A 12911-nucleotide genomic window follows, 5' to 3' on the forward strand; every position below is an offset into this window, starting at 1 on the left:
TAGGCCACCAGGAAGAAGTGTGTGGACAGCAGTGCTCCTCTTTTCTTCCTCCCCCGTCTTCTTTCCACTGTGGGCCGCAGTCGTAATTCTAGCTGATGAAGGCAAGCTCGGTTTATACAACATGTCCTCCCCTCAAGCCAGCTACTTCATTTTGTGTCAGATAAAGAAATACTTCTGTATCAGGGCTAAAGGACCAACTGCCAAGGGATGATCCACAACCCCACACACAACACAGCAGCATGGCCACAGGCATAAACGATATGACAGAAAATGAGCTCTCCTGGGCCCAGGTACCCAGTGCTCCTGTCACAGCTGTGGGAGAGCCATATGTGGAGTGGAAATAAAGAGAGACCAACCATATGAGAAAAGCTAAGGTTATTTAATCTGAGCTTTCTATAGCAGAGAGTGAGCCACCACCTTCTGCATTTGATCAGAAAGTCAGACACAAGTAGAGGAACAGAAAGTATTGTAATGGAAAGGGCTTGGGTGTGACCTGGTGAAGGATGCCTATGTAGAGAAGCTGCAGGTGGGCTGTCCAGAAGCGTGGCATCCTATGGAAGTGGTTAGAGGCCATATTTGGCTTTTACTAGTTAATCCCAAGTATAGTCAGTCTCAACGTGATCAGACTTCTGGGAACTCTATGGAGGCATTACACTTGGGCCAAATGATATGGAACCCATGACACTTTGGGAAGAAAGGCACCCAGCATCTGTGAATTGTTCAGCCTCTTACTGAAGATGCTCAGAATGTTTTATGGAAATAAACTCAGGTACACAAGAGGGTTTTTCAGTTTTAGTAGCTGCTGTGCTAAGGACGGAGATGCTTGTTGGAGTTTCATGTGTCGAGGAGGGGGCAGCAGATTTTAAGTGAATAGCGGAGGTTAACAAGATTTTTTTTTTTTTTCTTTTTGAGACAGGGTCTCCCTGTGGCCCTAGCTGGCCTGGAACTCACTATGTAGACCAGGCTGGCCTTGATCTCACAGAGACCTGCCTGCCTCTGCTTCCCAAGTGCTGGGATTAAAGGCACGTGCCACCATGATTGGCAGACAACCAGATTTTGTAAAAAAACAAAAAAAAAAATCTCCTTTCTGGGTGATTTTTTACTGCTGGTGATACTGGGTTCCTATGGAAAATATAAAGTTACCAAGTGCACTTCCATTTCACATTCAGAAAGGCAAGATCTTCAGTTCAGAGCAACTAATGGGTATGCCACTGTGCTGTTTCTAGACATTGTCATGTTTAATCACTAAATTTACTCACTCCCTGGCTACCACAATAAGAACAAAGATCTCCTCTGTGTACTCACTATAAAGGCTCAGGATCACTGTCCATTCCAAAAAGATAATTGCAGAAAGCACATAGTACCTGGCAGGGAAAGGTCTTGCTCGGTTAGAATGTGGCTGATTCTGGGCTGGGCTCCTGTCTCTTCTGCAAAACTCAGGCTTGTAGAGCACAGGGTAAAAGTTAAATTTCTTTACCCAGTGCCCTTGTGAGCTCCACTACCTCAAAATTCTCAACATAAAACCACCAGAGCAATGCATATCAATCCCCTTAGAACCGACCACTGTGGAAGAACTTGAACCTCACCATTGCATCACTTTTACTTCCATGGATGCATTAAAGTCCCAGACTACCAATTCATGTTGCTAAACTGCAGAGAGAATACAAAAAGCATTGTTTAGGAGTCCAGGCAGGAGATGGATGCTGCTTTGAGCAACACCCTCAAGGAAGAATTAACTTAGTGCTTCATCGGGAAATGTTGCCTAATGGAGACATCCAGCAGTGGTTCCCAAAAAGAGTCAGCAGTTATCCCAAGAATAACTACCAGGAGGTATTTGGTAATATGTGGTCATCACAGCTAGGAAGGTGCTATGATATTCATTGGGTAGAGACCAAGGATGTAGCCAGCAACTGGCCTTCACCACTGCAGCTGATGTGTGGGAAGAAGAAAGGACAGGACCAGTTTCAGAACATAAAGTTCTGGTACAAAAAGGCACAGTCAGTTTTCTTTGTTGGGGTTTGAGGGCCTTCCTCTTTTTTTCTCCTTCTCACCAGGATGAAATTCAGACACAGGGAGATAAACAAGCAAGTGGGACTGTGTAGAAGAGAACCCTGAGGAGACAAGTAAGAGCAGGAACCTGAGTTACCAGGCAGCCTCCTGGAGCAAAACTATCACCCCCACCCCCAAGCCAGTATCCCAGCACACCACTGGGCTGTTACACAAGAGAACTTGGCTTCTCTCATTTGACTGTGAGGGAACAGGAAGGTATCTGGAATGGAGAATCACTCATACTATCCAAACAACAGGTCCTGAGTAGTAACCCTTGAGACTTTAGTACAGAAAATACCCCTTCCATAAAGCCTCCTGCGGATGTTATGTAATATGTCAACCCTCACCGGGGCCTCTGGAGCCACGTGGTGCACCAGCACGTGGGCACCAGCTGGAATGCTTTAGCTGGTGTTCTGAGAACTGCACGGGGCCATCGGAGGTGCTGCTTGAGACACACGTGTCTATATTTTCAGAAGGCACTTTTAAAAATCTTCGTTGCTAGATCTTCACTCTCCGGTGAAACCACTCGGCTGATGCCTTTGCCTCCAGCTCTGTCTGCTCCTGACCGTATTCCTTTTCTTCTAAAGATGTGTTTTAGAATGTCTCCATCTTCATGCTGTCATCTCAGACTTGCGACATTCAGAGCTTTGGGAAGCAGCATTTGTTTCGGATCTCACAGGCAGCAGTGATTGAGTTTTCCTGTAGTGTCAGTGTAGACTCAGAAGCAGGGTAGAGCAGAAAGATACACCAGGCCTCGGTAATTTAAAAAAAAAAAATTTATGTGTAGGTGTGTATTGCCTGCACATATGTAAATATACCCATGTTGTACAATGCTCATAGAGGACAGAAGAGGGTGCTGGATCCCCTGGAACTGGCATTACACACAGTTATTAGCTGTCATGTGGGTGCTGGGATTCAAACCCGGGTCTTCTGCAAGAACAGCCAGTGCTCTTAACGTCTGAGCCATCTCTCCAGCCCTCAGGCCTCAGTCCTTTAAAGCGCGTAGCTGGGAAGATCCACACAGCCCCTTCCTGCAAGGAAAGTTCATTTGCTTTAAAAGCTGTCATTAAGCATGAAAATCATTATATTTCCATAAGAAGTGAACCTTAGTTGTAAATGATCCCAGCAACACTCTGTCTTACCCACACAGGCAAGCTGGAGACTGAGGATGGTAAGGCTTCAACATCCACGGGTGCCTATCCCCTCCTATAGGCACTGGAGGGGTTCACAGGGCACCACTTTCAGTAGTCTAAAGAGAGAATGGCCCTAAAACCAAGACAGTTAGCTCTGTAGCCACTGATGACCTTGATAGTATCAGAGGGCTTCATCCAACTCATAGAACATGAACCTGTAAGGGCAACTGTTTGGAGAGTTAGCAAGCTAGATAGAATTGCCAGTTCTCTCTCCGTCATTGAGCTTGTGCCATTTTTTAAATAAAAATCTCTAGAACGAAATGTGCTTCCTGAGTCTTTTGCATATGGCAACAGAGAGAAATTATTCCAGTTGGAGACTTTGTACCTTTGCCAAATTAAGAGGGAGCTTGCCTTTGTCATCAGGATAGGGCAGAAAGTACAAAGTATCTGCTCTTAATGAATTCTTTGTGAACTTGAACCATCTCAACAGCCCAGAGCAACTAAATGTAGCATAGAGATATACTGGAAGGCCTCTAACCAAGAATGCTTTTATTCTGGCTGGTTTTAAAAAGAGATGACAGAAATAAAATTATTCCCTATTTAAAGAATGTTCCCTAGCCAGCATACAGCTCATCAGCAGGGTTGTCTAGACAACCAGGGATCTGTGCCTTGGTCAAGAGTCTCCAGAAGGTACATGTGGCCCCTTGATGCATGGATGCTATGCTTTCTCAGGTAAGCTGTTGGTGTTGCAGTACAATTCTAGAATCATTTCTGTCCCTCAGTACCTTGTATAGCATTTCAGCCTACCTACCAACTGTTTCTGTGGTGGAGGGTGGTGGGAATCTGCCTAAGTAGACGTTCTCATACCACTTGGGAACACAGCCAGAGAAATATGTTCTGCCTCCTCCCTACACCTCACCATCTGTGCTGTCTCTCTAAATCTGTCCATCACTGAATGTCCACTTCTTGAGTGACCTGGGTGAGACAAGGGAATATGGAACTTCTAGTTAATCAAGTCACCAGAACATCTGTAAAGCTAACATCATTATGAACCACATAGAGAATAACTTTCACCTCGAGGAGTTACATCGGAGCATTCCCAAAAAGGATACTTCATCATACCTTGCCTGTTTGCTTGCTTTCTTGCTTATTATGGAACGTGCAGTCACCAAAGAAGTCATGCCTTCAATGTTATTTTCCATATGTATCAGTCAGCTTTGTGTTACTGTAAAGAAATACCTGAGATGACTTAGAAAAGGTTCGTTTGCGCTCGTGATTCTGCAGGTTGCAAAGCAAGATTGGGCAACACCATGGGTTTGGGCCTCTGGCAAGAGTGGCGTATCATAGGAGAAGCGTGTGGTGGAGCAAACTGCTTATTTCTCAAGCCAGTGAGCAGAAAGAGGAGAAGACTAGGGCTTCACAGTCCCCTTCACGGGTATGCTGCCAGTGGCCTAAGGACCCACCTCTCAACAGTTCCACAACCTCCCAGTAGCTCTACAATAAGAACCAAGCCTTTAACATAGTGGCCTTTGGGAGTACTCATTCACACTATCTTCCTATACAGCTGGCCTTCTAAATCTACAGGGTCTGCCAAGCCACCAATGATCAGATTCAGCTAGCCATAAACTGAAAAAAAAAAATTTAAGTTTCATCTGAGACAGGGGATGGAACTCAGTGAAAGACACCTGCCTAGCATATTTGAATCCCTTGGTTCAATCCTCAGTACCATAAAAAAAGTTTCCTCTGTACTTTGTTGGTCTTTCACCACTGTGATGAATAATTTAAAAGAAGAGCAGGTTATTTTGCCTCATTGTTTCAGTCAATCACTTGGCACCGCTGCCTTGAGACCTGAGGTGACACAGAACCATCATGATGAAAAGGCAAGGCAAAGGAAAACTGACTACTCACCTCAGGCAGTCAGGAAGCAAAGCGAGACAGGAAGGGTCCAAAACAAGATATGCCCATCAAAGGCATGTCCACAGTGGCCTGCTTCTTCCAGTCAGGCCCTACCTCCTCATAGTTTATCCAGTATGAACTCATCAATGGATTGATGAGTACCCTCATAACCCAATTCCCTCTGTCTAGCACCAACAGCTGGAGATGAGACCTTTAGTACATGAACCATTTAGGGAACACTGCTTATCCAGACCACAACATGTACTATACATGTACATACCTTTTTCTTCATTATTATTTTCTGAATAATACCATATAGGCACTATTTTCATAGCCTTTATAGTTTATTAAATACTATAAATCTGGATATGATTTAAGTTGTATATAAGATGAACTGTATAGATTATATAAATATGATGTCATTTAAGAGACCTGAATATCCATGGTTTTGGTACACATGGAGTCGAGCTAGAACCAAATCCCGCATATACCAAAGGACGACTACACTTTGTGTAGGCTGTGACCTTTGAGAGCAAGTCTGGCCATTTCCTGTGTGGCTTACTATTACTACCATCTTCCAATATTTTCTTGAAAAGTACCTGAATTGTCCAGCCAAAGGAAATGCAAGCCCTCTTACAGAATTGATCAATAAAATTCAAATATGCCAAAAACGACCACAATAAAAGACATGATTGCTTAAGGGCAGGTGTACCCTCTGAGAGGGTCAGCTTTCTTCCTTGATGGATACAGTGAAAATATCCTTTCATTGTGTGAACAAAAAGGCACTGTATTTATTGACCGTTTAGGTCATGTTGCTCGCTATGCTTCTAAATTATAGTTTTAAACTGACAAGGATCTGGGCATGTCGCTGAGGGAATTCAGCTTTTGTTTTTCCTTACTACATTTTCCACCATTATAAAATGTAATTCCCATTTTAAAAATACTCAAAGTATAAACTTTAACTGGAAAGATATTGGAGGGCCTTCCTCTCTCTCTCTCTAATTTATGCCTGAACAGCACAATATTCATTAACTGAGTTTATTCCGACCCTGGAGGGAGAGAACAAAAAGCAGCCACTGTAATTTTGTGTTGTTTCTCTTTCCGTTATTCAGCCCACATCTTCAGAATTATACTAATCCCCAGAAAGACTCCCGAAGCCTCACTGTTACCCTGGAGGCAAGTGGTACAAGATTTGTAATATTTGTAATTATCTTTCAGACTCCGTGATCCTCCAAGTTATCACTTCATTATTACTCTTCTTCTGAAAGTGAATTCATTATTTCTTTTTTATGATACCATGGCCAATTTGAAAGTTGGGTTCAGTATCTCAAATTTTTAACTAATGGTGATGTGCTAACTGGTTCTTTCCATCTTTCCCTCGAACCACATTCACTCACTCGTCTGTCCCTGGGCACTGATGCAAATTTCCCAGGCTTTAGTCCCAGTGGAGAAGTCTGGTTAGGTCCCAGGATCAGGTATGGGAAAGAGAAGAGAGCAATCAACCAGAAACTTTGGTTCTGATTCAAGTCACTTGACCTTTCTGAGACTTAGTTTTTTAAGAGGCTGGATTTTTTTTCACTGAATACTAAGAGTTCATGCAAGTACTAATCAGGCTAATACCAAACTAGGCCTTATTGCTGATCAGCTATTATTATTTTTTGTTTTTAAAATTTTTTATTTTTATTTTATGTGTATGAGTATATTGCCTGCATGTATGTGAGTGCACCCGTGTCGTGCAATGATGAGGAGGTCAGAAGAGGGCTTCAGATTCCCCTGGTACTAGAGTTAAGGATGGTTCATAGCCACCATGTCGGTGCTGGGAATCAAACCCGGGTCCTCTGCAAGAGCAGTCAGTGCTCTTAACCGCTGAGCCATCTCTCCAGCCCCTACATGCTTTTTAATAATCCAAGTGCTAATTAGTATTCAATGGAATAGGGGAGAGAGGCATAGTAATAAATGGATAATTTTGATTGATTAATAATATGGTGAGCACTAAGCCTTTCAAAAGAAGCAACGGGAGCCACAGAGGCATGGCATGAGCCGCAAGTTTCTTTAAATGCCTCAAAGATCTACTGAACTGCCTCCATGTGCTCTGATGAGATAAAGCTGCTTGAATAAAATGTCTAGTATATTTCTGGATCCTGGAACAATTCCAACTTTGTGGGACAAGCTTGGTTCTGTTCTGCTGGTCTAGAACCCTAGGTGGTAACTACAGCCATAGCTAGCAGTTCTGGCATCTGTAATAAACAGCCTGAGACAAACCCTGAAATCAGTGCTTGAATTCAGAGCTGCAGCTCAAAGATGGCTGTTACTAACAATGTGTACCATCTGGTGTCTTTCTATTTTAACCATTCATTTTTGCTAACTGACAGAGCTTTTAAAATTATTATTTTAAATTTATGTGACCTCTAAATGTCCATGACCTGAAACAAAAAGCCCTGGTCATCCTGCCCTCATTATAGTCTTGACTTTTATTTACAATGGGAAAATCTGTTGTTATTTAAGAGCAATTTGTTGTCCTTTACAGTTTAAAAATGTCTAGGTTTATGAAATAAAAATTAGCCAAAAAAAAGAGGAAAAACAAAAAAAAGGGAAAAGGGTTCTATGCAGCACTATCAGTTGGTAAGTGTTGCAAGCTCCAATTTTGTATTTTTCAACATCCTGCCTGCAGCCCTCTGTGCCTGGCACATAGTGGGCACTTGATAAAAATGTAACTGGAGGCCTGCCCATAGACAGCCCCATTGTGGTGATCCAGTTTAGTTGCTAATATGCTGCCAAAAGACGAGGCGGATGTCCAAAATCTAGGACAAACTCCAGAATGTATTTGTCAGTTGTGAGGACAGAGTCCTCAGCTAATTTGAGTTTTCTTCACTTGGTCCAAAGCTCTGTCTTGTGGATTCGAACCTCCTGGGACATACTCAGGCATCGCTGTCCTACATCATGTATAAGACATGCCTGCAGTTTCTGATTATATCTTCTGTATTATAAATGCTGTTTCTTGATTGTTTCTTTTCATTTTTGTTGACAATCCCTGTAGGAGTAGCTTTTTATCTTCTTTCAAGAAACAATATCTACAGCAAGGCTACCTCAGAAGGCCAGAACAGCCAACAGTGCCCTAAGTGACTACTGGGAAAACTTGGGCAGTCTCAATAATACCCTGCTTCCTTTCATTATCCTTATAACTGTGAAAAAAGTCAGAAGAAGCTGCAGATACTCATATCTCAAGATAGAATTCCCTGTTCCTCTTCCTCCTTTCTTGCTCCTTCGCTTCCTCCTCTTCCTTTTACACAAACTCTTTCCTCTTTCTGCCCTAGTTCACTTTATGAGGCTTCTCTGTGTCCTATCTACTGTTTCTAGGCTTGTAGCATTTGTATTAGATACACTCCTATTCCCCTTTCCCTAGACAATGTCAACTACCTTATTCATTCAAAGTAGAAAAGGGAAAGAACATATTTTGAACTTAGAAAATTGAAAATTGCATGGCTAAGAAACTTTTATTTCTAAAATGAAGCCAGACATCAACAGTCGATCTAGAATTATGAATTTGTAACTTAAAAGGTATAATGAAAAAGTTAATAGCTCAGAGTCTTATGTGGGTATGTGCTTCAGGGCCTTGAGAATGCTAAGTATTCCCCAGGCCCATTTAATTTAATTTTAAACTACTACACTTGAAAATAGTACTACATTCAAAAGGTTAGTAGATTTCAACAACTGCCTACAAAGATAAATATTCTGTTAACATCATTTTATGCACAGTAGACTAAAGAATAAAATTTTAGTAGAGAACATGCATTATTACTAGCCAGTAATAGAGAGCCTATCTCAGCTACCAATGAGCAAAGGACATGAATAAATAATTGCAAAAGAAGAAATACAAATGTGTGTGAACAACATTACTAGCAATAAAACCAGTTCAGACTTCACTTTTTTTAAAAATTTGCAAAAAAAGTTGGAAATATAATGCCTCAGGGAGGGTGAGGAAAATGACTAGCCATGTTCTAATGAAATTATGATTTGGGTGGGACACTGAGGGTTACTTATCAGTACTTATCAGAATACTTATTAAGATGGCTCAGTGGTTAAGAGCACTTGCTCTTCTTGCAGAGGACCCAGGTTTAGTCCCAACACACTCATTGGGCAGCTAACAACCTCCTGTGATTCCAAGGGATCCAACTTCCTCTTCTGGACTCCATGGGCACTGCACACATTTGTTAAACTTACAGACCAGAAGACACACACACATACACACACACACACACACACAAATAATTGTTTTATAGATACATTTTTTTTAAAAAGAAGCACTTATTATCCAATCCATCAAAGTTACTTCTTTCATCAAATATTCTAGAAAACTACACTGTGTCCTTCCAGTTACTAGAAACTGAATTTCATTGCCAGGGACTAAGTGTATGTAACAGAAACAGTCACATAACTGAATGATCCTTTATAAGGGCACTACTAAATCATTATGATAATGAAAATCTGAAAGCAGTTTACATGAGTAAACTATGATGCTTCATGTGGTAAGATGATTGACAGCTACTAAATGGCAGGGTCAAAATGTCCGAGCGAAAGGGCTGATAACAGATAAGTATGTAACCAACCCCAGTGCTGTTCAAAATACAAATGTGCAGAAAAATATTCTAGAATTTTCAAATAAGGCATTGTTTGATCATGGGTCATTAGAGCTGTTCTTAATGTACTTTATATTTCTCAGTTTAGTTGATTATCATTAGAAACAAGTTTTAATTATTAAAAGTGGATTTTTGAGAAGAAAATCTGTGAGTTTGCATGTCACGATTGATCCAAGCATTTCACTAAGAGAAAAATAATAAGTTCTTTGCTATTTACAATACTTGAATTGAATAAAAATGAACTCTAAGGATTTAAGTCCAAAAGAAATGAGATTATTTTTCATCCTCAGGCCAAGACAGTTTTATAGATACAATATAAGCTCTCTAGTGGTTAGTGTAGTGACCTGTTGAAGTTGAAGGACTCTATGCCCTTGTAGTAGGATGCTAACACCTACTACATATGAGTAGGTGTTAGCATATGAGCAAAGGCTTTGGTTCCCAACCCTCATACAGACCGACAGCCATCACAGCGAGGACCCCTAGGACTGTAAACTTCCTCCTATCAAGACAGGCCAATCTCCCACCACATTTCTTGGTTTATAAGTTGCCCTTTCTAATACCTTGCTTAGAAGAAAAAACGTATCCTAAAAATGCCCATACACAGCTAAATTTAGAGGTTGGTAGAGAGAAACCCAATAAAAGTGCTCCTTTGTCAGCCTATTCCAAATTACCCACAATATTATTATAAGTAATATAAACTTGGGAACTTGGAGTGTCACCGACTTGGCTGTCACCCAATCCTGATGTGTGTTTGTTCTTTCCCCAGAATGTCGCGTGGTGAAGTCCACTTCTTACACCAAAATAGCTTCATCGTCCCGCAGAAGCACCACCAAGAGCCCAGGGCCCTCCCGGCGCAGCAAGTCCCCGGCCTCCACCAGCTCAGGTAAGGCTGCCAGTAGCTACCGAAGCAGCTGCCTCATTTCTGACACAGCCGACGGAGTGCCGAGCCAGAGCAGAAGGTGCTCAAGCCGGCGTCTATTCTGGTTTATAATTTTAGAACATGTTCAAGCGTTTGAACAGATTTACCCAAGTCTAGCGTGTTGGCAGTAAGAAAAAAAAAAATATCAAGCTGAGAAAAACTCTCTTAGTGAGACTCAGGAAATGAAATCTACCCGCAAATGGAAGTGCTTCAGCAACTGCTACTGCTTCTCTCTGGGTCTGGAAGTCTCTGTTAGGGCCTCATTCTACCTGTGTCTGGCCTATGGATGCAGTCCAGTTTATTTTTGAGGAACCTGTTTTAACACAATTGTGACGCTGGCCTCAGTTACCTTCCATAGCTCTGGAGCTTAAAAGGGGTGACGCGAACAGGTCATCACTGAAGGGAACATGGCAGGGCCAGTCTCAGTGGCTCAGGTACTGTGCTGCCTGTGCGCTGGGAAAAACCATGTTCCAGCCCACCCTCCTCTTCTTTGGTCATTTAAATTAATTTTTGTTGGTTATTTATCATAATTTATTATTGTTGTTGTTGTTGTTTGACAGTTTCATATACTTACATATGAATTTTAGTAGTTTTCATTCTATGTTTCCTTTGGTCTTAAAAAAGACACAAGTCAGTTACAAGGTGTTTGCTTTTGGTTTCAAGTATAGGTCTGAGTCATTATGGAAGACAGTTACTGATTGAAGAATATACACTTTTAAATGGGAGTTATCGAATGATACATTTCATTCTGTGCCTATCACCTTCTGTTAACCTGAAGGGAGTTGCAAAAAGGTCTAGGATGGTCTGCCTAAGAAGGGACAGTTAACAGGCTAGTTAGACCAACGTGGCACCCTATGACACGTACTTCCCATGGGACTTTTCCTACTACTGCTAGTTCAGATCTCAGACACTGTCTTCTCCCTTGATAATCCAACGGTGACAGTGGTGAGTAGTCACTGCCCTTTCTCACAGTGTGGCCTCCATCATGGTCAGAACTACGGACTGGCTCAGAAGATGGCTGGCAGTTGGGATGAGCTTGCAATTAAGTATTGCTAAATTTAAGTGTAGGGTAAGAACTCCTTGCTTACAGACATAGTTATTTAGGTTGGATAGAGCCCTAAAAATAAGGCTTTTTTGAAAGGCAAGGCTTAAAGTTGAGCGCTCATGAGAGTTACTTGGGACCTGGTAAAGTTTGACATAATGACCCCCCATTCTCCCAGTGCTATGGAGACAGGTCTCTGCTTTAATAGGGACCCAGGTGAGTCCAATCAGAGAGTTCATGGTCACATTTCAAATAACAGTGGGTGAGAGCAGTGGTTCTCAGCCTAGCAACATCACTTCCACCTAAGCCAGGTAGAGGTTCAAGCACCTCTCCAGATCCACTGAGTCAGAAACTCTGGAATGAGACCAAACAGGCTGGAGTTTCCCAAACCCTCCAGGTGATGTTGATGCATACCTAAGTTTAAGAACCATTGGGTCTGGGATAATAGAAAGGAAGTAAACACAGAATGCCATTTGACTCTTGATAACTGAGGGGACAAGATCTGTCTTATTGATCTTTATTGGGCTCACAGGGGTGAATTCCATTTTGCATCCTGCTTGTCTTCAAGTGGCATATCCGTTCCTAGCCCTCACCTGCAGGCCTCTACATAGCTCAAAATGTAGACCAAGGGAGCAGTGAACGGAGTTGAGCATACAGCACCAACTTGTTCCTTTGCATCCTTACAATGGCCCAGTTGTAGATGAGACACAGTGAAAAGAGAATTTTCTGTCTGAAAGAATATCCCTTCCTTGGAATATTGTGGAACTCACTCAGAGACCTCCACAAAATGAAAGCATGATTCTAAAGTTGCATCTCAAACTCATCTGGAAGACTTTAGCTTGCCCATTAATTAGCAACAAATTAAATCCAGCTGCATGCAGAGTGTTCCGCTTTGACCAAAGAACATTCCTCATGTCCTCTAATCAGACGTGGGCATATAATGAACCCCCACAGAACAGGAAGGGAGAGGGCTCCTGCGCACAGCTGGGAATCCACATGCACTAAATCATGTGACTCTGTGTGCACTGTATCACTTAATTCCTTGTTGGTTGTCTAAGTGCTATGAACAAATACTCCTGGCAGAAGGACTTCCTTTGTCATTTTTTTTCTTTCTTGGTCATGCTTATAAATTATTTAAAAAAATACAGTCTACAATGTACATGTCTGATTATTGTGTACATGTTAAAGAATGAAAACAAGGCCTGGGAAATGCCTCAGTGGGTAAAAGTGCTTGC

General features: G+C 41.9%; 1 protein-coding gene across 4 annotated transcripts in view; it reads left to right on the plus strand.

Moving 5' to 3' along the window:
• Positions 1 to 12911, plus strand: part of Dclk1 (doublecortin like kinase 1) — a 344211-nt gene that overhangs the window by 236949 nt on the left and 94351 nt on the right. For all 4 annotated transcript variants that reach the window (XM_029562253.1, XM_008830501.3, XM_008830498.2 and 1 more), the window contains exon 5: positions 10482 to 10598. In XM_029562253.1, the coding sequence (XP_029418113.1) occupies positions 10482 to 10598 (117 nt within the window). The remainder of the gene's footprint in view (positions 1 to 10481; positions 10599 to 12911) is intronic.

The sequence above is a fragment of the Nannospalax galili genome, unplaced genomic scaffold, assembly GCF_000622305.1.
Source record: "Nannospalax galili isolate Female #2095 unplaced genomic scaffold, S.galili_v1.0 scaffold1354, whole genome shotgun sequence".
In the NCBI taxonomy this organism is placed as follows: domain Eukaryota; kingdom Metazoa; phylum Chordata; class Mammalia; order Rodentia; family Spalacidae; genus Nannospalax; species Nannospalax galili.